The 27,497-nt window shown below is 37.7% G+C and overlaps 1 protein-coding gene across 3 annotated transcripts in view; it reads left to right on the forward strand.

The window, feature by feature from the left end:
- Nucleotides 1–27,497, forward strand: part of RBM25 (RNA binding motif protein 25) — a 52,642-nt gene that overhangs the window by 16,519 nt on the left and 8,626 nt on the right. For all 3 annotated transcript variants that reach the window (XM_077909894.1, XM_077909892.1, XM_077909893.1), the window contains 10 exons: nt 640–807; nt 6,440–6,497; nt 9,329–9,489; nt 17,767–17,952; nt 19,562–19,615; nt 19,864–19,947; nt 23,473–23,759; nt 25,900–26,122; nt 26,445–26,534; nt 27,153–27,226. In XM_077909894.1, the coding sequence (XP_077766020.1) occupies nt 640–807; nt 6,440–6,497; nt 9,329–9,489; nt 17,767–17,952; nt 19,562–19,615; nt 19,864–19,947; nt 23,473–23,759; nt 25,900–26,122; nt 26,445–26,534; nt 27,153–27,226 (1,385 nt within the window). The remainder of the gene's footprint in view (nt 1–639; nt 808–6,439; nt 6,498–9,328; nt 9,490–17,766; nt 17,953–19,561; nt 19,616–19,863; nt 19,948–23,472; nt 23,760–25,899; nt 26,123–26,444; nt 26,535–27,152; nt 27,227–27,497) is intronic.

Raw genomic sequence — 27,497 nt, forward strand, 5'->3', positions numbered from 1 at the left:
CAGGCAGAGGGAGAAGCAGGCTCCATGCAGGGAGCCTGACCTGGGACTTGATCCCAGGTCTCCAGGATCATGCCCTGGGCTGAAGATGGCGCTAAACCACTGAGCCACCAGGGCTGCCCTATTTGATAATTTTAAATGACTTATGATGTTTTGGATATTTTAAATTTTGTCTTAAAATTAAAAAAATTCTCTATCCAATTTATCTTTATTTGCTATTCCAAGTTAATTTCCAAAGAAGGGTAATCTGGAGTGCTTGGGTAGTTCAGTTGGTTAAAAATGTCTGACTTTTGATTTTGGCTCAGGTCATGATGTCAGGGTTACTAGAAATCAGGGCTCATTAGCTCCACATCAGGCTCCATGGGAGTCTGCTTGAGATTCTCTCTGTCCCTCTGCCCCTGTTCTCTCTCAAATAAATCTTTCTAATAAGAGAAAGGTAATCCAGTAGTGGATTTTTACTTGTCATGAATGAATTTGCATTAATGAAAAATGTGATAGAAGCTTTAGATTAAGTATGTAGAACCTTTAATAGTAATATGCTATATATTTTCTACTTTAAAATTGTTTTTAGAATAAAGTTACATTAAATATGATAGGAAACGTAATAGCCAGCTCAAATTTTATTGCTTTTCTTCACTCTAGGTTTTAGTACCCACTGTGTCCATGGTTGGAAAGCATTTGGGAGCAAGAAAGGATCACCCAGGCTTAAAGGCTAAAGAAAATGATGAAAATTGTGGTCCCACTACAACAGTTTTTGTTGGCAACATTTCTGAGAAAGCCTCCGACATGCTTATAAGACAGCTCCTTGCTGTAAGTTAAACTGTTCTCATTTTAATTTTATTGTTTTGGATTTCAAATGTATGAAAAGGCAGAAAAAGGATTTCTAATTATTTTCTCCTTTTTATTTTAAAAATTTCATTCTGCAAAATCTTGAATGAATAGTCTAACCAGAGGTAATCCACTATCCTAAATTTGGTGTTTATCATTCCTGTATGTGGTTTTTACTTTAATTACATGTTAATGTATTCATAAAAATTTATAATTCATAAGTTTTAATTCTGTACTTCTTCATAACTTGCTTTTTTCACCCAACATATATATATAACTAGATTATTTACCACTTCTATATATCATTGCATCGTTGAAATGTACCATGAATTGTCAATTTTCTTTTTTTTTTTTTTTTAAGATTTTATTTATTTATTCATGAGAGGACAGAGAGAGGCAGAGACACAGGCAGAGGGAGGAGAAGCAGGCATAATGCAAGAGCCTGATACGGGACTCAATCCCAGAACTCTGGGATCACATCCTGAGCTGAAGGCAGGCGCTCAACTGCTGAGCCACTCAGCTGTCCCTGAATCGTCAATTTTCTAATGATAGTCATATGGATTGTTTCTATTCTTGATATTATGTTTTGCTGTGTTATTATTGGTAATATCCTGTTTTCCTCAGTGAACGTGAAAGAATTTCTTCATGTAATTCTCTTAGAAGTGGAATTTCGGAGTTTTAGGACAGGTTTATCTTCACTTTTACAAGATAATGCCAATTTTTTCCCTCAAATGGAGGGCATTTTTAAAAAACTCTTTACTGTGATATTATTCATAAACCATAAAATTCACCCTTTTATAAAGCATAATCCAGTGGTTTTTAGTATATTCAGAAAGTTGCACAAACATCACCACTGTCTTAATTTTGGAACATTTTCATCACCCCAAGTAGAAACCCTCTACTCAGTAAATCACGTCTCGTTCTCTTCCCTCCCCAGCATATGGCAACCACCATCCTGCCTTCTGTCCATGTAGATTTGCCTATTCTGGGCATCATACATAATAAGCAGAATCATAGAATATGTATCGCTTTCATGTTTTGTTTTTTTTAATATATTTTTAGGCTTCATCTATATTGTAGCTTATGACAGTATTTTGTTTCTTTTTATGAATAAATATTCTATTTAATGAATATATCATTTTTTGTTTATCCATTCATAACTTAAGAGACAATGGAGTTATTTCTACTTTTTGGTTATTATGAATAATGATGCTGTGAATATTTTTGTGCCGGTGTGTGGAGATTTTATATATATATTCTATTTTGGAACCTCTTCTCTCTCTTTTTTTTTTAAGATCTTATTTATTTATTCATGAGAGACAGAGGCAGAGACACAGGTAGAGGGAGAAGCAGGTTCCATGTAGGGAGCTGACGTGGGACTTAATCCTGGGTTTCCAGGATCATGCCCTGGGCTGAAGGCGGTGCTAATCCGCTGAGCCAGTGGGCTGCCCACTCTTTCTATTAAGTAGGCTCCATGCCCAGCTTGGAGCTCAACATAGAGCCTGAACCTATGATCCCATGATAAAGACCTGAGTTGAAATCAAAAGCCACTTAAGCAACTGAGCCACCCAGGTGCCTCAAAAACCTCTTTTGAAACCTATTTTTGACTTACATGTACAGCAGAGTGTTTTGTTTTTAAGTTTTATTCCTGAATTTATCTCTTTCATTTTTCTTTTAAGGCATTCCTTAAATATCTAGTGATCCTTGATTATCTTTATATTTAAGAGTTAGGGATTAAAAGTTTTTTAGGGGTACCTGGCTGACTGGGTCGGTGGAGCATGTGACTCTTGATTTGAGGTTGTGAGTTCAAACTCCATTTTGGATATAGAGATTAATTAATTAATTAATTAATTAATTAATTTTTAAATTTTTATTTATTTATGATAGTCAGAGAGAGAGAGAGGCAGAGACATAGGCAGAGGGAGAAGCAGGCTCCATGCACCGGGAGCCCGATGTGGGACTTGATCCCAGGTCTCCAGAATCGCGCCCTGGGCCAAAGCAGGCGCTAAACCACTGTGCCACCCAGGGATCCCTAGAGATTAATTTAAAAAGTAAAATCTTAGGGATGCCTGGTGGCTCAGTAATTGTCTGCCTTTGGCTTAGGTCCTGATCCTTGGGGTCCTGAGATCGAGTCCCACATCAGGCTGCTTGCAAGGAGCCTGCTTCTCCCTCTGCCTATGTTTCTGCCTTTCTCTCTGTGTCTCTCATGAATAAATAAATAAAATCTTGAAGAAAAAAAAATCTTAAAAAAATAAAAAGTAGTCTTTTTGTATGCCTAAGCTGGGTTTATAAAATGTTGAGCATCATTGTGGGGTAATCAACCCAGCAGCTAGAGGTTTTGAATGTTAGTATATGGAGTTTTCTTTGGAGCTGATTTGTTTCTCTAGCAAACTTCGTTTCATGCCTAGTGAGTATATGGTGGCCTATATGTGATTGAGGGTGAAGAACTGAATTAAAGTGTATTGTCTACCTTACTTTCTTCTCTTGTTACCCTTTCTGTATCCCATCCTGATCTTTTGTATCTATCTGGTGCTCTGTATCAAGCCTGTTCTCTTTCTTCAGACCTTAGCTTTATTCTGTCTTCCTTGAGGATAGGGATAGTGTAGTTGTTTGTAAAGACGGCAGGTTATATTCTCTGGGGATGGAGAGTAAAGTAGTTGCCTGAAGAACTCTGAGCCTTTGGGTCTCTTGGGTGGCTCAGGGGTTAAGCATCTGCCTTCATTAGGCTCAGGGCTCCCTGCATGGAGCCTGCTCCCTGCAGAAGAGCCTATGTCTCTGCCTCTCTCTCTCTCTGTGCCTCTCATGAATAAATAAATAAAATCTTAAAAAAAAAAAAAGAACTCTGAGGCTTTGATTATTCCATATTCATATTGTGAGGCAAGCACCTGTTTTTTTTTTTTTTTTTTTTTTTTTTTTTTAAAGATTTTAGGGCGGCCTGGGTGGCTCAGTGGTTTAAGCACCTGCCTTCCGCCCAGGGCGTGATCCTGGAGTCCCAGGTCAGACTCCCTGCATGGAGCCTGCTCCTCCCTCTGCCTGCGTCTCTGCCCCCTCCCCCATCATGAATAAATAAATAAAATCTTTAAAAAAAAAAAAGATTTTATTTGAATGAGAGAACACAAGGAATAGGAGCAGGGGAGAAGCAGATTCCATGCTGAGCATGAAGTCTGATGTGGGGCTTGATCCCAGGACCCTGAGATCATGACCTGAGCTGAAGACCAGATCCTTAACTGACTGAGCCACCCAGGTACCTTGCAAGCACCTGTTTTTATCCAGCCTCATGCTCCCCATGCACCCCATTCTCCACTGTGCATACCTTTTACCTCCAGCCTAGATCACTGACTTTGTAGAATCAGTCTAATTCTTTTATTTTTATTTTCATTTTTATTTTTTTCAATTAGCCTAATTCTTTTTTTTTTTAATATTTCTTTTATCTATCTATCTATCTATCTATCTATCTATCTATCTATCTATCTATCTATCTATCTATCTATTTATTTATGACAGTCACACAGACAGAGAGAGAGAGGCAGAGACACCGGCAGAGGGAGAAGCAGGCTCCATGCACCGGGAGCCCAATGTGGGATTCGATCCCGGGTCTCCAGGATCGCGCCCTGGGCCAAAGGCAGGCGCCAAACCGCTGCGCCACCCAGGGATCCCCAATTAGCCTAATTCTTAACAATATTTTCATTTGTAGACACTTGAAGTTACAGCCTTTTTTTTTTTCTAATCTACTTGAATGAGTTCCCATCTTTCTATTTGCCCTTTTTCTTTTCAAAATTTTAATTCTACTGCTATTTTTTCATACAGTGTCTGACCTCAGGGGTTTATATCTTTTATATTCTTTGATAATCATTTTACTGGTTTCTCTGAAGGGAGATGTGAAAAATTCATGTGTTCTCTGAGCTTTGACAGGCAATCTTCATTTACCATTTTCCACAAATAACTATATTTTTTAACCTAGTTTTTAATAATTAGAAATAATGTTTGGGATGCCTCAGTGGCAGAGTTGGCTAAGTGTCTGACTCTTGCTTTTGGCTCAGGTCATAATCTCCGGGTTTTGCAATCAAGCCCTGTGTCAGGCTCCCTGCTCAGTTGAGTCTACTTGAGACTGTCTCCCTCTCCCCGTGCCTCTCTCCTTGTTTGGCCTCATGTGCTATCAAATAAATCTTTTTAAGATTTTATTTATTTGTTAGCATCAGAACATGTAGGGGAAGGGCAGAGGGAGAGTGCAGCAGGAAGCCGGATGCGGGGCTTGATCCCGGAACCCTGAGATCATGACCTGAACAAATGCAGACACTTAACCAGCTGAGCCTCTCAGGTGCTCCTAAATAAATAAATCTTAAAAATATATATATATATATTTAAAAACTTTGAATGTAAACAAAATGTAATGTTTTACTCTTCAACCTGCCCCATTAATCTTTTTCATTGTTTTATGGACTTTTTTTTCTTTACATAGTTAAAGTCTTATTATATGTCTGTAATTTCATGTCCCATGTTATTTTTGCATTCCCTATCAAGCGTTTTCCTGTTACTAAAAGTCCTTTATGGGGTGCCTGGATGGCTCAGGTTATAATATCAGGGTCCTGGGATTGAGACCTGCATTGGGTTCCCTCCCTGCTCAGCGAGATGCCTGCTTCTCCCTCTCCTTGTTCATGCTCTCTCTTGTTATTTCTGTGTCTCTCTCTCAAATAAATAAAATCTTTAAAAAGTCCTTTATAATATTGGGGTACCTGGCTGGCTTAGCTAGTAGAGCATGGGACTCTTGATCTCAGAGTTGTGAGTTCAAGCCCCACATTGGGTGTAGAGATTACTTAAAAAAAAAATCTTTGAGGGCAGCCCTGGTGGCTCAGCGGTTTGGCGCCACCTTCGGCCTAGGGTGTGATCCTGGAGATGGGGGATTGAGTCCGGTGTTGGGCTCCCTGCATGGAGCCTGCTTCTCCCTCTGTCTCTGCCTCTCTCTCTCTCTCTCTCTCTCAAATAAATAAAATCTTAAAAAAAAAAAATCTTTGAAAAAGTTCTTTAAAATATATCTGTGTTTTAAAACATAATCTTTCTGGATTCATAGTATTTACATGAATTTATTATAGTTTATTTTAAATATAATATTGGCAATTTTGTTTTTATGTATATATTTTGGGTTGGATAAAAATGCTGTAAAATTTCTAATTTATTAAAAGGTAGTCAAAGGGTGCTTGAGTGGCTCAGTTGATGAGCATCTGACTCTTGCTTTTGGCTCAGGTTGTAATCTCAGGATCGTGAAATCGAGCCCTGAGTTAGGCTCCACACTCATCAGCATGGAGTCTGCTTGGGATTCCCCACTCTTGTGTGCTCTCCTCCTCCTAAAATAAATAAAATCTAAAAGATAGTCAATTTTCCTGTAAATAAGAATTTGTTAGAATTTATATTTTTCTTTTAACTGTATTATCTATTTTCTTTCATGTAATGGATATGTGGGAATGGATGGAATTTTAAGAAATTTAATAACCTGATATGATTTTGTTTTTGTTTTTTATGTTCTCCTGGTGGAAATATGATTGTGCTCTTACTTTTATTACTGATTAGTTGATTTTTTTAAATGATAATGATCATTTTTCTTTATTTTGTTTTTAAGAAATGTGGCTTGGTTTTGAGCTGGAAGAGAGTACAAGGTGCATCTGGGAAACTTCAAGGTAGGTAGTTTTTTCTTTGTGAGATCATTTTAACCTGTGTGCATAAATTACATGTTGCATGTTTTGCTCTCATTGCCCTGAACCATGGGAATATTCTGTCAACACTCTGTCTTCCTTCTTATTGGAAAAGGATTAGAGGCAGTTGGGAAGATTTAGCTGATAGTTGAGATTAGAAAGTGGGAAAGTATTAACAGGAAAGGTAGGAGAGGAAAAATTACTCAGACTTTTTTTTTTTACAATACTATTTTGAAAAGTCTTTTTTTTTTTTTTCCCTCAGAGCAGTAATATATGATCAACATTCAACAGTTAGGATTTAGGAAGAAAGCAGAACAGGTGGTGAGATGACCTATTAGTCTTAGAAACAAACTTATTTTTCATACTTGTTGTAAAAGTACCTGTGTGATGTACATTCTTTAAACAGTATTATCGGAAAGTTCATCCACATATTATAAAATTATAATAATATGACGAACTCCCACATTCTTATCACCTAGCCTTAACATTTATCAAACCATGGCCAGTTGTGCTTATCCTATACTCTATCCATTTCCTCCTTTTATTATTTGTAAGCAATTCCAAGCTTTCCAATGGTTTGACAAAAGCCTAACTCCCTTTGATAGTTACCTTGTTGTCTGGAATATTATCTGGGATTTGGAATCTAAGCTTATCTAGAAGTTTTTCTGTCCCATAATTAGGATCAGCCATTTCTTTAAAGAACTCTGGTTCCTTTTAGTGGGAAATTGCTTTAAAAATTGTAGTCTGGTGGAGTGCCTGGGTGGCTCAGTGATTGAGCGTCTCCCTTTGGCTCAGGTTGTGATCCTGGGGTCTTGGGATTGAATCCCGCATCAGGCTCCCTGTAGAGAGCCTGCTCCTCCCTCTGCCCCCCCCCCCCTTCTCTCTCTCTCTCTCTCTCATAAATAAACAAATAAAATCTTAAAAAAAGAAATCATAGTCTGGTAATTAGTTATACTCCTTATAAGACTTGTCTGTTTAGTCTTGGGAGGACAGGCTGGCTCAGTTAGAGGAGCATGCAACTCTTTCTTGGGGCTGTGAGTTCAAGCCTCATGATACCCCATGTTGGGTATAGAGATTACTTAAATATTTTTTAAAACGTACTTAAAAAAAAAAAACAAAACTCACTTGTTTATTCTTTGCTTTTGTGTTTTTCCAGTACACATTAGTTTACATTCAGGACATAAAGGTTTTTATTTAACCTTCTCTGTCATATATCTTTTCTTTTTTTCCCATACTGAGAATGGGAATGGGAAAATGGGAATGGGAAAATGGGAATGGGAAAAAAATGAGTTTCAAGGACATTGGGATGATAGACAAATAATTACTGGCTTGCTTCATCAAATACAACAGTTTAATACTTAATAACACCAACACTATCATCAGCAATATGATTATAGAAATTTTTCTTTTTTAGTAAAAGGCTTCTATCCTTAAGATACATCACACTTAAACCTATGGTCAGATTTGCTATTTTAAAATCACTCAGAATAGTTTCTCTCTGTGTGGTTGTGTCCTTAACTATATGTATTTGGATACACATTTGGATTCATTTATTTTGAATTTTTAGATTCCTCCTTTAAAATGTATATCTTAATATCTCTGATTTTTTAAAAAATATTTATTTATTCATGAGAGATAGGCAGAGACATAGGCAGAGGGAGAAGTAGGCTCCCTGCAGAGAGCCCATGAGGGACTTGATCACAGCCCGCCCTGAGCCCGAGCTGAAGGCAGACGCTCAGCTGCTGAGCCACCCAGGCATCCCAGTATCTCTGATTTAAATCATAGTAATAATGGTGTGACTAGTTATTAAAATTAAACAGATACAAAAAAATCAAACGTATAACTCAGATAATAGGTCAGTACTTTTGTAGTTTAATTTTTCAGAATTGGAAAGTGCTTTGGGGTCCCTGGGTGGTTGAGTCGGTAAGGCGTCTGACTTGATTTCCATGTTGCTCCTTGCTGAGCAGGGAGTCTGCTTGAGATTCTCTGCTTGCGCTCTATCTTTCTGTCTCTGTCTCTAAAATAAATAAATTATTTATAAAACAAACAGGAGAAGCAGCTGCTATTCAAAAAAAGAAAAATGAAAAAAAAAAAGGGAAAAATGGGCAACCTGGGTGTTTCAGCAGTTTAGCGCCATCTTCAACACAGGGTGTGATCCTGGAGACCTGGGATTGAGTCCCATGTCGGGGTCCCTGCATGGGGTCTGCTTCTCCCTCGGCCTCTGTGTCTGTCTGTCTCTCTCTCTGTCCTTCATGAATAAATAAATAAAATCTTAAAAAGTTTTTAAGTGCTTGTAATAGGTTCAGGGAACCTGTTGTCACTTCTTTGTAGCTGTTAGGAAGTCTGGATGGAATGAATTCAGGAAATAATTAAAAGACTCAATGACTTGCTGGTTCTACTAAATATTTTATCAGCATTTCCAATAAGTAGCAATTTGCCCAATTAGATTTTTTCCTTCCTTCCCATTTTTGTTCTCTTTTCTTTTGGTAGTTTGAAGGTGCTAAAAGTAAAATCATCAAGGGTAATTGAAGGAAAGGAAGAGTGATAGCATGAATAACCTAGTATTATAACATTTGGTCTCTAGTGATTTTAATTTTCCATAAATATTTTGTTTTCACAACTTTTTTTAATTTAAATTCAATTTCTAGCATATGTATAGTACATTATTAATTTCAGATATAGTTTTCAGTAATTCCTGAGTTGCATATAACACTCAATGCTCATCACATCACATGCCCACCTTAATGCTTGTCACTCAGTTACCCATCCCCCCCAGCTGAATTGATATTTCACTAATTCTTTATATCCATTTCTAGCCTTTGGCTTCTGTGAGTATAAGGAACCTGAGTCTACCCTCCGTGCACTCAGATTGTTGCATGACCTGCAGATAGGAGAAAAGAAGCTACTTGTTAAAGTTGACGCAAAGACAAAGGCACAACTGGATGAGTGGAAAGCAAAGAAGAAAGCTTCTAATGGGGTATGTTTTTATAGTGTTCTTTTCTAGGCCAACTTCACTTTCAGTGTAAATGCTTACAAGTGAATCTGCTATGGGGCTTCACAAGATCATCGTCATTATATGTGCTTGTGGCTAAAGTGCATGAGGGTATTTTTATAGTTTATAGTTATTTTAAGTCTTTTATCTCCCCATAGTAGGTGGATGACTGTTGATTTGTTTGTTCCAGGTTGGGATGAAGGTAGTGAGAGAGGCTGGACAAGGTTAACTTACCAGGGAGAACACTGGTATAAGTCTATTCAAAACAGTGCTAATTCATTTAAGGCAGTTTTGTAAATCAAAAAATATTTCAGACTACACATTTTTAATGAGTTGTTCTCTCTTTTATTTTTATTTATTTATTTTTTTGTGTGTCTTTTTTTTTTTTTTTGTCCTCTCTTTTAGAAGTGAGGACAGGTTCTTGGACACCTGGGTGCCTTAGTCAGTTGAACATCCAGACTCTTGATCTCAACTCAGGTCTTGAGCTCAGAATTGTGAGTTAAAGCCCCGTGTTGAGGTTCCATGCTGGATGTGGAATGTACTTTAAAAAAACAAAAAACAAATACCCACATATTCCTTTTTTAAAGATTTTATTTATTTATTCATGAGAGAGAGAGAAGCAGAGACAGGTAGAGGGGGAAGCAGGCTCCCTGTGGGGAGCCCGATGCGGGACTTGATCCCAGGACTCTGTGATCATGACCCGAGCCAAAGGCAGACTCACCCACTGAGCCAACCAGGTGCCCCAAAAGTACACAGGTTCTAAAATAAATGAAAATAAGCCTTGTTACTTTCTTCAGGTTGGTGGCCATATTAAGTGTAGCTAAAGTAAAGAAAGTTTTAATATGTTGTCTTGTATTTATCATACATTACTCCTTTTCAGCAAAACAGGTAGCTAAAACCTGGGTATGTTTCCTATTTCCTTTTGGCACTTAAACTTGAATGGATTTAAAGTAGGTTCATGGTTACCTTCTTGTCTCTACAAAAATGAAAAAATCCCTTTTTGCCCTTTTCAGGCTTCCATTATCATTCAAAATAGAAATAGCTTTCTTGGTATTACCCCTCCCTCCTTTACAAAAATGTTGTATATTCTTTGTAAAAAACTCATAAAGCAAACTGTAAAGAAATTGAGTACTATCTGTAATCCCATTGCCATTAGGAGCCACTGTAGACATTTTTGTTGCATATTCTCCATTTTTCTCTATATGGATGAATATAGTTTTTAATTGGAATGTGGGAATTTGTTTTCTTTTCATAAATAAAGGGTTGAGTTCTAAGTATTCTATAAATTTATTATTTTTTTAAGATTTTATATACTTAAGAGAGACCAAGAGGCAGGCTCCTCACAGGGAGCCTGATGTGGGACTTGGTCCCGGAACTTCCGGGATCATGCATGGGTGGAAAGCAGATGCTCAACAGCTGAGCTACCCAGGCGACCCTAAGTTTTTTTTTTTTGTTTATTTATTTATTTATTTATTTATGATAGTCACACAGAGAGAGAGAGAGAGAGAGAGGCAGAGACATAGGCAGTGGGAGAAGCAGGCTCCATGCACTGGGAGCCCGACGTGGGATTCGATCCTGGGTCTCCAGGATCGTGCCCTGGGCCAAAGGCAGGCACTAAACCACTGCGCCACCCAGGGATCCCTGTCCCTAAGTTTTTTTTTTTGTTTTTTTAAAGATTTTATTTATTTATTTATTCATGAGAGGCACAGAGACAGAGAGAGGCAGAAACACAGGCAGAGGGAGAAGCAGGCTCCACGCAGGGAGCCCAACATGGGACTCGATCCCGGGTCTCCAGGATCATGCCCTGGGCCGAAGGCAGGTGCTAAACCGCTGCGCCACCTGGGGATTCCCCTTAAGTTTTTATAAATAGCTTTTTTCACTTGTGTATTTTCTTGTACTTTTAATAATATTTTAACTGATTCTCTGCATTTTGTTTCCTCTCATCTGACTATTCTAGCACTGCCTATGTTTCTAAACAAATAGAATTATGTCAATCCTCTGCTCACACATCCTTAATGGTTTTGAATTTCTTTCTTTTTTTTTTTCTTTTAAGATTTTATTTATTCATGAGAGACACGGAGAGAGAGAGTGTGTTAGAGACATAGGCAGAGAGAGAAGCAGGCTTCCTGCAAGGAGCCCAATGTGGGACTTAATCCTGGATCCTGGGATCATGCCCTGAACTGAAGGCAGATGCCCAGCTGCTGAGCCACCCAGGCATCCCTGGTTTTGAATTTCTTAACAGTAAAGCCCATATTCACAGCATGGCATTCAAGGGCTTGTTCAGTCTACTGTAGATTTCTCTCATCTGTTCTCCATGAGTCAATCATGTATCCCTTCCAAACATCTTACGTCCTTCTTGCCCATCCAAGCTCCCTGATGCAATTTTGTCCATATAGCTCTAATTACAATGCTATTCGATTCATATAGCCTTCATCAATCCTGCCCTCTATTTCTCTCAGACAGAATTGATTCCTCTCTTCCCACCTCTGTTCCCAGTTTTTTTTACTGCTGTTAGGTCCGTCTGCACCATAAATTGTTGGTATCTGTCTCTCACCCCCCTTTACTCTGTTTATTTCCATGTCTCTCATTATAAGGTAGAAAGAGCAGTAAGTTCACAGACTATCTCTTCCTCTTGTACCTGCATAGAACCTAGGACAGTATCTTGCCCATAGCAAAGATGGAGTGCTCCTTTATTGAGCAACAGTTTCTGTTACCTTGCTCACCTGGTAATCTTACTGTTTTTACTTGGCTATATAAAGAAATAATAAAATGCAGTTACTCCATAGTATAAATTATATTTCAAATGAACAGTGTTGTTTGTCACATCAGAAAACCAACTGTCTGAAATAAGATTTTTCAGATTTTCCTTACAGTGATAACTGAATTCTTAATTAAAATAAAGCTTGGGGATGCCTGGGTGGCTCAGCGATTGAGCACATGCCTTCGGCCCAGGGTGTGATCCTGGAGTCTCGGGATCAGATCCCACATCGGGCTCCCTGGATGGAGCCTGCTTCTCTCTCTACCTATGTCTCTGCGTCTGTCTCTCTCTCTCGCTGTTTCTCATGAATAAATAAATTTAAAAATCTTAAAATAAAATAAAGCAGGGAACTGAATGAAATTAATGGCATCACAGTTTTTATATAATTCCCTGGGAGTCTTTTTTTCCCTGTGTATTGGCTGGTAAAGTGGTTTAATTTGTAGCATTTGCAAATAGTGAACTCTGCATATGAAGTAAGTGACTTCATTATATTTGTAAATAAGGAAATGCACAGTTGTGTGGCTTTGATTTAATTTGTAATCACCGTGAGAGGAACCACAACTTAAATCTGTTTATATTGCGAAGAGTGGAATTGGAGCTACCTTCAGTAAAAACAGAACAGTTATTTCTTCAGAGAAGATGAATTTTTTTAAAAAGATTTTATTTATTTTTTCATGAGAGACAGAGAGGCAGAGACAGGAGAAGTAGGCTCCATGCAGGGAACCTGATAAAGGATTCGATCTCGGAACCCTGGGATCACGCCCTGAGCCGAAGGCAGACGCTCAACCACTGAGCCACCCAGGCGTCCCCAGAGAAGATGAAATTTAAAACATTAACAGGCATGACTTCTGGGTATTCTTGTCATGGTACCCAGAGATACTTGAAGACATGGCATAGTCTCTTGGAATGTCCATTTTACTCAACAGTATTGGTATAAAGAAAAAGTTAAGCAACTCAGATAAAAAAAGTTGTTTCAAATAACTTAAGCAAATATAACTATTGTAGAGTAAATGCCAGATTTGTCATAATTTTTTCAGATAAAATATGAGAGGGTATTGTTCTTTCTTGATTGTTGACTGTTGGATGAAGTCTAGAAAATAGTGACCTAAGATAGATGATGTGAGTATGAGACATCGGGGAGCTCGTATGGTTCTCAAGTCAGGCATTTTCCCGACTGCCATCTGGAAGACAGAACACAAGTAGTTGTGTAGTTCTCTTTGACTAAAAAAGAAACACAAACTTTTCCTTCCATGATATATCTTACTATTTTTGGTTTTCTCAAAAGAGAAAGAGAAGAGAGATGGGCTAATAACCTTTCCTTTTTTTTTTTTCTTTCTTTTTTTTTTTTTTTTGGTGAAGAGAGATGGGCTAATAACCTTTCCTTTTTTTTTTTTGTAAGATTTTATTTATTCATGAGAGACAGAGAGAGAGGCAGGCAGAGATATAGGCAGAAGGAGAAGCAGACTGCATGCAGGGAGCCTGATGTGGGACTGGATCCTGGGACTCCAGGATCTCGCCCTTAGCTGAAGGCAGCATCTCAACCACCGAGCCACCCAGGCGTCCCTGATAACCTCTCCTTTTAAAAATGTACATTTTCTCTATAGCTCAAGGGGCAATAGATATTAAGGTATTATGAATTCATTCATTCCAAATGCTTTATTTCTAATTTAGGTAAGACCAGATATACTAATACTTAAATTTGATTTAAGAGGTGGTGTCGGGAATTGGGAGGCTTATGAGTATTTTTAAAGGACTAGGCCTTCAGATATATATATCTGGGGTTATATATATATATAACCCCACTTCTATCTTTATGCTAGAGATAAAGAGATACATGTATGCTGAGATACAGAAGATTCATGGATAGGAATTCAGCATGTAGGGGATATGCTAAAGACAGACTTCATACTCTCAAAGTCTATTTTCATAATAAAGAAATTAGGTATCAATAGCTGAGGGTTTGAGTTGAAATGGCCCATGTGTGTCTCAGGATCTACAGTTTCAGTGGCAAGTTACTGGCAGATTATTATTTTTTTAAATTAATTAATTTATGAGAGGCTCACAAAGAGAGCCAGAGACATAGGCAGAGGGAGAAGCAGGCTCCCTGCAGGGACTCAATCCCGGGACTCTGGGATCATGCCCTGAACCAAAGACAGAGGCGAGACGCTCAATCACTGAGCCACCAAGGTATCCCATGGCAGATTAATTCTTTCATTTAAAACCTGCGGAATGAATGACTGAATGAATGAATGAACGAACAAACCTGTGGAGACGGCGATCCCTGGGTGGCTCAGTGGTTTGGTGCCTGCCTTCAGCCCAGGGCGTGATCCTGGGGTCCCGGAATTAAGTCCTGGGATTGAGTCCCACATAGGGCTCCCTGCATGGAGCCTGCTTCTCCCTCTCCCTGTGTCTCTGCTTCTCTCTCTCTCTGTGTCTCTCATGAATAAATAAATACAATCTATAAAATAAAATAAGATAAATAAATAAAATAAAATAAAATAAAATAAAATAAAATAAAATAAAATAAAATAAAATAACAACCTGTGGAGAAGCAGAGTATTGCTGAAGGGATTTTAGTGAAAACTGCACCAAGGCCTTATTGCCATATATTATTGATTTAAGGTAAAAACACATCACCTCGTTTACAGTGTACAGTGTTTTTGGTAAATAATTTAAACTGTTATTTATAGTCCGTGGGTAAACTTCTTGTCTTTATTGAAGGTACCAAGTAAAAAGTTGGCAGAAGAAGATTGGACAAAAGGGTGCCTGGGTAGCTCAGAGTCTGATTTTTGATCTCAGGGATGAGTGTTCAGGCCCTGCTTTGGGCTCCACACCCAATGTTTAACCTACTTGAAAAAATTTGGATGACAAGGCAGGTTTGAGAAAGTGAGGAACTCAGAGTGTAGTTAGTTTTATAATACCACACGTTATGACTTGACTAAAGCGGTCTGTAGCAGAAGTGCTTGCCATTTTTGTTAAATGCTTAGGGACAAAGTTATTTCTTTTTCCAATATTTTTGCCATCTAGCATATTAGTATTTTGCACACAATAGGCCCTTAAGAATTTGTCAAGCCAGAGGTGCCTGGCTGGGTTATAGTCAGTGGAGTATGCAGCTTTTTTTTTTTTAATTAAAGATTTTATTTACTTATTCATGAGAGATACACAGGGAGAGGCAGAGACACAGGCAGAAGGAGAAGCAGGATTCTCACAGGGAACCTGAAGCGGGACTCGATCCCAGGACTGGGATCGTGCCCCAAGTCGAAGGCAGATGCTCAACCACTGAACCACTCAGGCGTCCCGAATATGAAGCTCTTGATGTCAAGATTGTGAGTTCGAGCCCCAATTTGGATATGAAGATTATTTTATTTTTTTATTTTTTTAAATTTTTATTTATTTATGATAGTCACACAGAGAGAGAGAGGCAGAGACACAGGCAGAGGGAGAAGCAGGCTCCATGCACCGGGAGCCCGACGTGGGATTCGATTCCGGGTCTCCAGGACCATGCCCTGGGCCAAAGGCAGGCGCTAAACCGCTGCGCCACCCAGGGATCCTGTAAAGATTATTTTAAAAAGAAAATTGTTTTTAATTTAAAAAAAATTAATTAAAGAAAATTAAGAAACAAATGCCTGAGGAATTAGTATCCATTGGAGGTAGCTTTCTGAATTGTGAAATTATGAAATACGAAGTCACTGCTAAGTTCTATTCAGGAGCCACAGGATATGAAATCTACCTCGAATAGTGGTATGTATTGTGACTAAGACCTAGTATTTATGGAGAAGAGCATTGTTCTTAATTGTATCTGAAAATGCACATGGCATATGTTTACCAAGTAATTGATAAACACTTTAAGATGTGTGTGTGTGTAGTTTTAAATTACAAAAGTTTTTGTAGGGATCCCTGGGTGGCGCAGCGGTTTGGTGCCTGCCTTTGGCCCAGGGCGCGATCCTGGAGACCCGGGATTGAATCCCAAGTCGGGCTCCCGGTGCATGGAGCCTGCTTCTCACTCTGCCTTTGTCTCTGCCTCTCTCTCTCTCTCTCTGTGATGACTATCATAAATAAGTTAAAAAAAAAAAAAAAAGCAAAAGTTTTTGTATACATCTCTATCTTGCTGCTTGTCATACTTTTCCAGTTTTTTTTTAATATATATTTTTTTAATTTTTATTTATTTATGATAGTCACAGAGAGAGAAAGAGAGGCAGAGACACAGGCAGAGAGAAGCAGGCTCCATGCACCGGGAGCCCGACGTGGGAATCGATCCCGGGTCTCCAGGATCGCGTCCTGGGCCAAAGGCAGGCACCAAACCGCTGCGCCACCCAGGGATCCCATACTTTTCCAGTTTTAAGAAAAGACTGGTTTAGAGTAACGAAATTATCTAGAGTTCTGAGGTCATTTTCTAAATTGTGTAGTTTGAACTGGATTAATTCCTTAACCAGGGGCCTTAAAATAAATCTTAAGATAAAAGGAAGAAGAATAGTAATATATTAGAAGTCGGTAATTTTTTTCACAATGATAGAATTAGTTGAGTCTTTAAAAAAGTAAAGTCCTACAGATATTTGTCAGAAGCATTACAAACTGAATTTTGCATTTTTATTTTTTGTAACATAAGTGTGGTTTGTGGGAGAAAGACTTGTACAGTATTTACAGTTGGTTCCTCAGTGTATATGGTTTTTATAAGTGTATTCCAACATTATAGAAAGTAGAGGGCTAAAAGATACCATTTTTTCAGCCTCTGGCATATCTGATGCTTGCCCTGGGTTTTTTTTTTTATGCTTTTTTTTTTTTTTTTGCATATAGCTGCATTGTGTTTTTTCATTTGTTTAAGCTACATATGCTTTATTTTAAATGGTGCCTCTCATAGTGTACGTACAATTGTATTTTGCTTTTTTTCACATAATTAAATATTCAACTATGAGTTGGTTTATTCAGTAAACATCATTAGTTTATGGAAGTATTTGAGGAAAACAGGCTGAAAAACTGAAAGCTTTGTGGATATGTTATGTAGTATGTTAGTTACCGTAGTTTAATCTCCCTGTTACCGGTTGGGGGTCAGAGTATTAACTATTAAAGGAAAATGGGAAAAGAGGGGATCCCTGGGTGGCTCAGGGGTTTAGCGCCTGGCTTTGGCCCGGGACATGATCCTGTAGTCCCGGGATCGAGTCCCACGTCGGGCTCCCGGCATGGAGCCTGCTTCTCCCTCCTCCTGTGTCTCTGCCTCTCTCTCTTTCTATGTCTACCATAAATAAATAAACAAATCTTAAAAAAAAAAAAGAAAATGGGAAAAGAAAATGATAAAGTATCAATATATAAGAAAAATCAGTAAATGAAGTTTAGTTTTGTGGAAGTTGAGAACAAAACTGAAACTGCATAATAGGACTATGGAGTTGTTTTGGGGAAAACATGTTTGTTTTGTGTACTAACTTATTTTAGATTGATTGTCATTTTCTTGATTTTTTTTTTTTTTCCTCCCTTCACTCCCCTGAACTTGTTTGTTTGTTTGTCTAAAGAATGCAAGGCCAGAAACTGTCACTAATGATGATGAAGAAGCCTTGGATGAAGAAACAAAGAGAAGAGATCAGATGATCAAAGGGGCCATTGAAGTTTTAATACGAGAATATTCCAGTGAGCTTAATGCCCCCTCACAAGAATCTGACTCTCACCCTAGGAAGAAGAAGAAGGAAAAGAAGGAGGACGTATGTGTTACTGATTTCTGACAACAGTCATTTCAATGGGTTACTTTTTATGGTGTCACTCTTATGCTTTCATTGGATTGCAACTTTGTAGGGGAAAATGACTAGAATTTATAACAATGTACTGTTAAGCCTAATTTGACCATGTTTTACCAAGTAACTTTTTTTTTCACCAAAATGTTTGTTCCAGATGTTTGAAGTGCACTGGCATGGGTGTTTGTGTTTATCTGTGGATTCATATTACCTGAGGAACAAACCCTTGACTGATGAAGTAGATGCTGATATTAAGGAACAGAGTTTTTTTTTTGTTTTGTTTTGTTTTGTTTTGTTTTTTTACCACAAGGGGGCTGGCTTTATTTTGCCTTACTTCCTGACCTTGTTCTATTCCTCCTCCAAGCAGAACACCAGATATCCTTCACTGAAGATTTTTACCCATTCTTTAATTCTTAACCACCTTTTCTTTCATAGTGCATCTCCTTTCCCTCTGTGGACATTAATACAGTTGAACGTCTCACTGGAGCACTGTGAAAGAGTAGGACAAGATGAAACACTCCTCCCCAGTGTATTATATTTTTTAGCACTCTTTGCCAGCCTAAGCTAACTGAATAGTAGGGAGTCCAGGTTAGAAGAAGAAAACATTTTTTTGAAAGATTTATTTATTTGAGAGGGAGAGTATGAGTGGAAGGGGGAGGGGAGAGCGAGAGAAAATCTCATGCAGTTTTTATACACTGAGCTTGGAGTATGACCAGGGTCTTGATTTCACAGTCCTGATATCATGACCTGAGGTGAAACTAAGAGTCGATACTTAACCCACTGTGCCATCCAGGTGGCACAAAATATTTGTTTGTTTTGTTTTGTTTTTTTACAGTCATTTCTTTTGAATAAATTTAGAGAAATTGTGGGGAATATTCTTTAAAAATATTGGAAGTATATTGTGTTCATGGATTGTATATGCCCTGGAAAAAGTACCGTAAAACATAGACTGTGGTTTTTAATATCAAGGGGTAGTTAAGATTCATTTTATTTTGAATTTGAGTGTCTTATTAGGACATCTTCAATTTGCTTTGTGGCCAAATACATTTTTATTGCTTGGCTTATTACTTTTCCTCATGTGGTCATAAAAACTTGTCTAGTGAAATGCCAGTCGTTGGGAATGGGAATTAGTAGTCTGTCAGGTATAGGATAATTGGGGTTTGAGAGTCATTCTTCCTCTCCAACATTAATGAGAAAGGAGAAAATAACTAGAATATTTGTTTGGTTTGGGTTGGGAGCAGAGGATCAAAGAGATCCTACTCAGTGACAGGAATTATGGGTAAATGTTATTGGTATGATTGTTTCTAGGGGATGAAGGAAAAAACCCTGCTAGTGTGAGACTTTCCTTATTCCATTGCCTGGGAGAGTTGGAGGGTAAGGAGGTGGTGGGTGACAGGAGGGTTGTTAAAGGGAGTAAGTGAAATCTTTTTTATTAAGTAATTTGAAATCAAGAAAATGTCACAGAAATCTTTCATTGCTTACACTATAAGCATACAGTAAATTGTTGTGCAGAATAATATAAACTCTTGCTCTTTTTTTTTTCTTGCTCTTTTTTTAATCTTTGTGGATTTTTCCGCAGATTTTCCGCAGATTTCCAGTGGCCCCACTGATCCCTTACCCACTCATCACTAAGGTTCGTTTACATTATAGGCATTGACAATAACTGATGCTAATGGCCAGACTTGTGATTTTTGTTCATCTGATTTCTCACTAATTAGATCACTAGATTTGCTACTATATAAGTTGTTTTATTTATTTCTATCTTTTTTGTAAAATAGTTCAGAATATCTAATTTTAATTTTAATGTCTTTGTGTTGATGTAGATTGATCTTTAACGCATTCTCTCCTGTCCCCCCGCCCCCCCCCCCATCTTTTTTTTAGGAGGATATAAATGCTATAGAAATGGAAGAAGACAAAAGAGATCTGATATCCCGAGAGATCAGCAAATTCAGAGACACACACAAGGTAGTATTCTTGTTTTACTTGATACCAATCTAGACTTTTTACAGAACCCAAAGCAAACAGACAAAAAAAAAAAAAAAAATTCAACCTTACATTAGAATATAATTTTAAATGCTTTTTATAGGTTAATTAATATTTAGATAGGGACAAAGAAACAGAAGAACCAATACCATATTAAAGTGGTCCTGGACATATTGTTCTTAGTTTTTTCAGTTACTGACTACTCTGCAGTCATCTCACTTTAATATGAATAAAAGATAATTTTATTTTTAGATTTTAACATAAACATCAAGGTCAGATTTAAATTAGATTCAGTGGGGCAGCAGGATAACCTACACTGTAGTGTATTTCTGGGGGCAGTTATTTAACTTGATCTTAGGAAAACCTTTTCTTTTGAGCTGAGATTAAAATTTAAGATTTATATTTGTGTAGATTTAAGTTGAGAGGGGGAGATTTTAAAAAGTAGGTCAGTGGTTACCAGACTTACCAAATTTTAGATGCATGGAAGAACTGTAAATTCCCATAAAGCTAATCTATTCATTGACCCCCACCATTATGATAGAGATCATATGGTGACTAATGCAAGATGAAACTCTCAGCTTGGAAAGTAACAAGGAATAGGATGTAAGTATGAGCTTCTGTTTTTTATTATATTTATGGATGCCCCCTCAGAAAAATATGCAAAGGGGTAACTGGCTTGGAAATGGGTATTTATGCATAGTAAATCCCACTCACGAGTTTTGCCTATTGAAAGCTTCTCTCAATGACAGTGCATCTGTGAATGTTCGCTGGTGTTGAAGGTGATGCTTATGGACGGTAAAATGGAAACACTGCATGAAATGTATTTTGACATTAGAGATAATAAGATGTTAACTGGTTCTTACTCTAAAGACTGAGTGATCTTTAACTCAGTGAAATGTTAAGTGTTCTTTTTTTCTTTTATATAATCTTATTTTTTCTTACTGCTTTCAAAATCCCACGTTGACAATGCCATTGAATCAGTGCTGCTGAACACTTATTATCCAGATGCCCAGCCCTAGCTCACATACACAGTGCTTTTTCAGAAATTAAGTATGTCTAAAAGCACAAATGTAATTTTCCCAAATTAATTGAGTTTAAAAGGTAGTCTGTGGGAAGTCATTTTCGAGGAATATTTTTGGTCAGGTTCTGTACTCAAATTCAGGGTCTGAGTAAGCTTGAAAATGGTATACAGTTGTGTGTGTGGTTTACCCCCTTGTTGTTATTTGTTAAACCCTGTCACGTATTTGGTAAGAAAATTGTGTTTTTAAAAAATTAATTCAAAAGATATATATTTGCTTCAGAGTGTGAGAAGCTGTCAGGCATTTGACTGCCTTAGACTTCACTATGGGGGGGAAATGTTTTGAATTTCCAAAATGTACTTTAAAAAGATGGAAAACAGTTCTTTTTGTTGGGTGGTATGGTAAAGGGAACATTTGAAACTCCAGTAACAAAAAATGAGCTCAGTGAACCTTTGCATGTTTTGGTATGAGTTTATTAAATAACCACGGACTGTCAGGGTATCAGCGTGGCAGGGGGCGTCCATTTACAGCACGGACGAGTCTGAAGAGAGAATAAGGTAAGATTTATGATTTTTTTTTTCTGTCCTTTCCTCTTCATTATTTCATTATTTCCATAAATCTTTTTAGACTCACTTCATTTTCTCTTTCTCTAGTCTTTATCTTAAAAAATATATATGTACATATGTGTGCATCTACTTAACGCATACATAGTCTTCTAGAAATGCATTTAGTGGACCAGATTCACTCACTTGTTCATTTACTTAGAACAAAACTTTTGAAATGAGTTCTGAAACAAATTATTATTTACATAAGTGGAAGTATACACTACTAAGAAATAAATAGTACAATGAATAAGCAAAAGTAAAATGTTAAATTCTACAAATTATTGGAACTGCTAAAAATAAATCTGTAAGTATCTGTTATCTCAGAAATAAATATTTCTTTATAAGTGTATGACACTGAGGTAAGTTTTATGTAGTCTAGCCTCATTTACAATACAAAATTTTATAGTGCATTAGAACTGTTTCAGAAAGTAGAATTTGCCCCTTTAAAAAGCTTTCACTTTCTGTCCTCTTGCTATCATTTCTTTTCTCTTTTCTTTGTAACCTCAGTGTATTCAGTATTGGCTTTGCCTACATTCTCCTTTGATATAGACTGGCACAGCAGCTGAATATATTGATTTCTCATGCATTAGCTTTTCTTTCATAATCCTCTATCAGTTCTCTGATCCATGAGCAAGAGAAAAAGTATAACAGGTAAGAATGCTTTTTAAAGTTGTTTTAAATGCTTTACATGACTGAGAAAAGACAAAAAAAATGCACATTTTATTGTTGCAGTTTAAATTTCATTTTGGTGACACTAAACATGGAACCAAAGGGATAAATGTATTTTGTTTTTGTTTTGTTTTTCCTGTTTGGGCTTTTTGTTTTGTTTTGTTTTTTTGGTTTTGTTTTTTGTTTTTTGGTTTTTTTTTGGTTTTTTCTTTTTTTTTTGGTTTTTTTTTTTGGTTTTTTTTCCTGAGTTTGTGTAGAAACCGTGTGGTACACTGGTAATCTTGTCAGGGTACAAACTTGGTCTGACTTTGTTATTTGGTTTATTTGTGAACCATGTACTTGCTCTTCCTCCCAGAAACATAGCTTGTAGGCAAGGTTAATCCAGTGTTGGCGATCCATGTCCTAGCACAGCATCTGTAAGTTCATATGCAATCATTCCTTCCAAGGATGAATTTATCACTGTTGATATATTTTTATTGTCTTATAGGTATAATGGGCATAAATATGTTGCTTTTAAAATTAAGTGAAATGAAAATATTACTGTTATGTACATTTTTGCTTGAAGTGAGTGATTTCAAAATTTTTGTATTTGGTTGACTGTCCATCTTGTAATGGTGGGAGTAAATGTTTCCATTTAGATAATAGGGCAAATGTTGGCTGAATTCAGCTTACCTTTTGGAGGGTGGGCAAACCAGAGGGTAGAAGATTTTGTAGTTGTATTGCAGTGACCCGACTCTCCACTCTCACATCCCCTTTAAAATGTTCAAGTAGTAAATAACCAGGAGGTAATGGGAAGTCTGGGGTTACATTTAGTATCAGTAGTAAATCAGTAATCACACTGATTTACAGAAATTCATAATGAGGGGAATTACATTTTAGCCAAGTGATTGTATTTCTAGAAATTATTACTAATCACCACATTGCTCATGTCCTTTAGTTATTGCGTAATCATTGAGTGACCAGCCACACTTGACACAATCTCCCAGCATCCAAGATTGGAGATTCCTGGTCTGTGTAGAGTATATGGGTTTGCACGCAATCTATTTAGTCTTGTGATTGCTTCAGTTTAATTTGTCAAGTAAAACCACAAGTACTTAATATTAAAGTACCAGTGGTTTGGTTGTTTTTGTTCCCCGTATTGGGCATTGCGCCGGGAAATATCTGAATACTGGAGCTACAGAATTAACTCTAAAAGCACTTTTATTGGTTTCTAGAAACTGGAAGAAGAGAAAGGCAAAAAGGAGAAAGAAAGACAGGAAATTGAGAAAGAACGGAGAGAAAGAGAGAGGGAGCGTGAAAGGGAACGAGAAAGGCGAGAACGGGAACGAGAAAGGGAAAGAGAACGTGAACGAGAAAAAGAGAAGGAACGGGAGCGGGAACGAGAACGGGATAGGGATCGTGACCGGACCAAAGAAAGAGACCGTGACCGGGACCGAGAGAGAGACCGGGACCGGGACCGGGAAAGGAGCTCAGATCGGAATAAGGATCGGAGTCGATCAAGGTAAGGCTTGGTGGAAGTTACTGTGTGCTGATCACTTTGGTAGAACTGCAGGTTGGCACTCTCCACACCATTTATATTTGTGTGCTAAAAGAACAACTTAAGCCGTAAAGCATGCCTGATTTGCTGTCTCATACATGTAAACATTGGCTCAACTATCAGTTCTCAACTTCAGGGTTAATAGTTTGAAGCTAGTTTATACACAAACCCAGAGCACAACTACTGTCCACCTAGTGTTTGGGAGACATGATTCCCTCTTGTCTTCCTGAGTTGGTGGGCATCTTTACTATTTACCCACCAAGATGGCCTGCATCCTTGGAAATCCTCTCTAGCGCCACTGCGTTTAGCCCATCGTCTTTACTTGGTCTTATAGCCTACTGATTGGCCACAACTCACCTCCTAGCTCTCAATTTAGGACTCCTAGTAATTTTATCTTGTTTTTAAGTTTTTTTCTTAATTATATTGAATGTTTGATGAATCATCTCAAATTCTTTAGGAATAAGTAAAGCAAAAATGAATAAAGGAAGTGGGGAAAGAAGAAAAGCTCACCTTTTTTCCCCAAGCTGGTTTTCAGATAAATACATTTCTGTGTTGCAAATTTTTACCTGATTGTAGCTGAAGGAAGGTCCATTTTTAGTCCACCAGTTGTTGGAACTAGAAATCCATTGTCGTTAATCTTTACTGGATTAATTAATGAATTAACTAATCAATCCTTCCCTTCCTTCTGCTCCTGAAATAATCATTATTCTCTTGAGTAACAATTATTCATAATTTGCCATATATACAATTAATTGAATGTATAAATGTCAAAAGTATGTGTGTATACTTATACTACAGATATTAATCCATAAATAGTATATTTTATATACATACAAATATGTCTGTATTTGATTAGATTCATGGCATGCTACATGTATTCTGCAGTTTGGTTTTAGTAATCTGAATTAAATATTTGAGAACTTTGCTGGTCAGTATAGTTCTAATTTAGCCATGCAACATGCTCTTTTCTCCATACTTTTACCAACACCTTTTATTCCTTGATGACTAGTGAAGTAGGCTGTCTTTTAACATGTTTATTAGTCCCTCATATTTCTTCTATCCAGGTTGGTTTGTTTTCCGAGATACCGACAAGCCATTAACATTGAATTTAGAGTGCAGTTCAGAATTTGGGACTAGAATTATATTTGGGTCATCCTGAAAAATATAGTGGAGTTTACAATTCTGCAGAAATCAAATGGTAAATTCTGGCCTGTGAGTTTGTGTATTATTTTGTAATATATGTTACTCTCCTTTCTCTTCTGTTTTTTTTTTTTTTTTTTTTAATTTTTTGGAAGATTTTATTTATTCATGAGAGATACACAGACATAGAGACATAGGGAGAGGGAGAAGCAGGCTCCCTCTGGAGAGCCTGATGCAAGACTTGATTCTAGGACCCTGGGATCATGACTTGAGCCGAAGGCAGATGCTCAATTCCTGAGTCACCCAGGTGACCTCCCCCCCCCCTTTTGTTTTTAAAGATTCCATCTATCTACCCATGAGAGAGACAGAAAGAGAGAGAGGCAGAGACACAGGCAGAGGGAGAAGCAGGCTCCATGCAGGGAGCCCGATGTGGGACCTGATCCCAGGACTCCAGGATTATGCCCTGGGCTGAAGGCAGGTGCCAAACTGCTGAGCCACCCAGGGATCCCCTTCACTCCCCCCCCCTTTAAAGATTTTATTTATTCATGAGAGACACAGAGAGAGGCAGAGACACAGGCAGAGGGAGAAGCAGGCTCCATGCAGGGAGCCTGACATGGGACTCGATCCCAGGTTTCCAGGGTCACACCCTGGACTGAAGGTGGTGCCAAACCGCTGAGCCACCTGGGCTGTCCTCCCTTGGTTTTTATTTTTATTTTTTATTTTTTTAAAGATGTATTTATTTATTTATGTTAGAGAGAGAGAGAGAGAGGCAGAGACACAGGAGGAGGGAGAAGCAGGCTCTATGCCGGGAGCCCGACGCACGCGGGACTTGATCCCGGGACTTCAGGATTGTGCCCTGGGCCAAAGGCAGGCGCTAAACCGCTGAGCCACCCAAGATCCCCTCTCCCTTGGTTTTTAAAGGAAAACAGTCTGATGAACTTTTAAAATCTTTTTGTTTATATAGAGAAAAGAGCAGAGATCGTGAAAGGGAACGGGAGAGAGAAAGAGAGAGAGAGAGAGAACGAGAACGAGAAAGAGAACGAGAGCGAGAGAGAGAGCGAGAAAGGGAACGGGAACGAGAGAGAGAGAAAGACAAGAAGCGGGACCGAGAAGAGGATGAAGAAGATGCTTATGAACGAAGAAAACTTGAAAGAAAACTCCGAGAGAAAGAAGCTGCTTACCAAGAGGTAAATTGAGGAAATGATTTTACTTTTTTTTAATTTTTTATCTGAGAGAGAGAGCACGCACCCACTTGTGCAGAGTGGGAAGGAGAGAAAGAGAATCTCCAGCAGACTCCATACTGAACATGGTGCCTGACATTCAGGGCTCAGTCTTACAACCCTGAGATCATAACCCAAGCCAAAACTAACAGTCCAGCATTTAACTGACTGAGCCACCCAGATGCCCCGAGAAGCACTTTTATTCTTAAAGCTTGCTACTCAGTAGGTTAGTCAAAAATTTTAGAGCCCTTTGCATGCATTTGTAAAGCTTTGATAATTACTTTTTTAGCGCCTTAAGAATTGGGAAATTAGAGAACGGAAGAAAACCCGGGAATATGAGAAAGAAGCTGAAAGAGAAGAAGAAAGAAGAAGAGAAATGGTAATATTCTAGGTTACAGACAAGCGATTTTTCAGATAAAAATCTGATCAAATTCTTGTCCATTGACTAGTTAGAAGTAACATTATAATTAAAATGTATGAACTCTTAGTATTATAGACATTTAATTTGAGGGAGAGAGGAGCAAAGGAAGAAAAAGAATGTCAAGCAAGGTCCATGCCCAGTGAGATTTGATCTCATGACTCTGAGATCACCTGAGCCGAAAGTAAGAGTCAGGACACCAGCTAGCTAAGCCACCCAGGCCTCCCTAGATAATTTAATTTTTATATATTTCATGTAATCTTCAGAAAATTCCAGTCTACCAAAATCCTTACTATACTTTGATATATCCAGAGAAGAAATACAATGTGGGTTTTTTTTGTGCGTGTAGAGCAGTCCTAAATCTGACTTGTTTTAAAATTAGAAGATAAAATATATCTAATGCTATTTATTTATTTATTTTATTTTTTAAATATCTAATGCTATTTCAATTTAATATACTCAGTACATGATAATTACAAAGTTCAAGTGGTATGGATAAGAAAACTGTTTCCAAGAAATGAGATAGACTACATGATTTTTATGTTAATTTTGCACACTTTGTCTTTCATTTTCTCAAAGGCAAAAGAAGCTAAAAGACTAAAAGAATTCTTAGAAGATTATGATGATGATAGAGATGATCCCAAATATTACAGGTAAAATAAGCCTTGCTTTATGAGCTCATACTTTTATTAGCTGTATTTTTCCTACCAGAGGGTGTGAGTTCAGTGTAATAAGAAAGAAAATCTTCATATTCTACCTTGTAATCACCTCCATGTTTGTTATGCTATTTTTGGGAGTGTGGGGAAGAATTGTTGGAAAGTGATCAATATTCTATCTTCTGTGCGGTGTTGGTCCATACAATAGTATTAAAACAGATTGATTTTTTTTCATGTGTTTTATATAGGTGTAATTTTTTTTTTTTAA

The sequence above is a fragment of the Canis aureus genome, chromosome 9, assembly GCF_053574225.1.
Source record: "Canis aureus isolate CA01 chromosome 9, VMU_Caureus_v.1.0, whole genome shotgun sequence".
Taxonomy (NCBI): domain Eukaryota; kingdom Metazoa; phylum Chordata; class Mammalia; order Carnivora; family Canidae; genus Canis; species Canis aureus.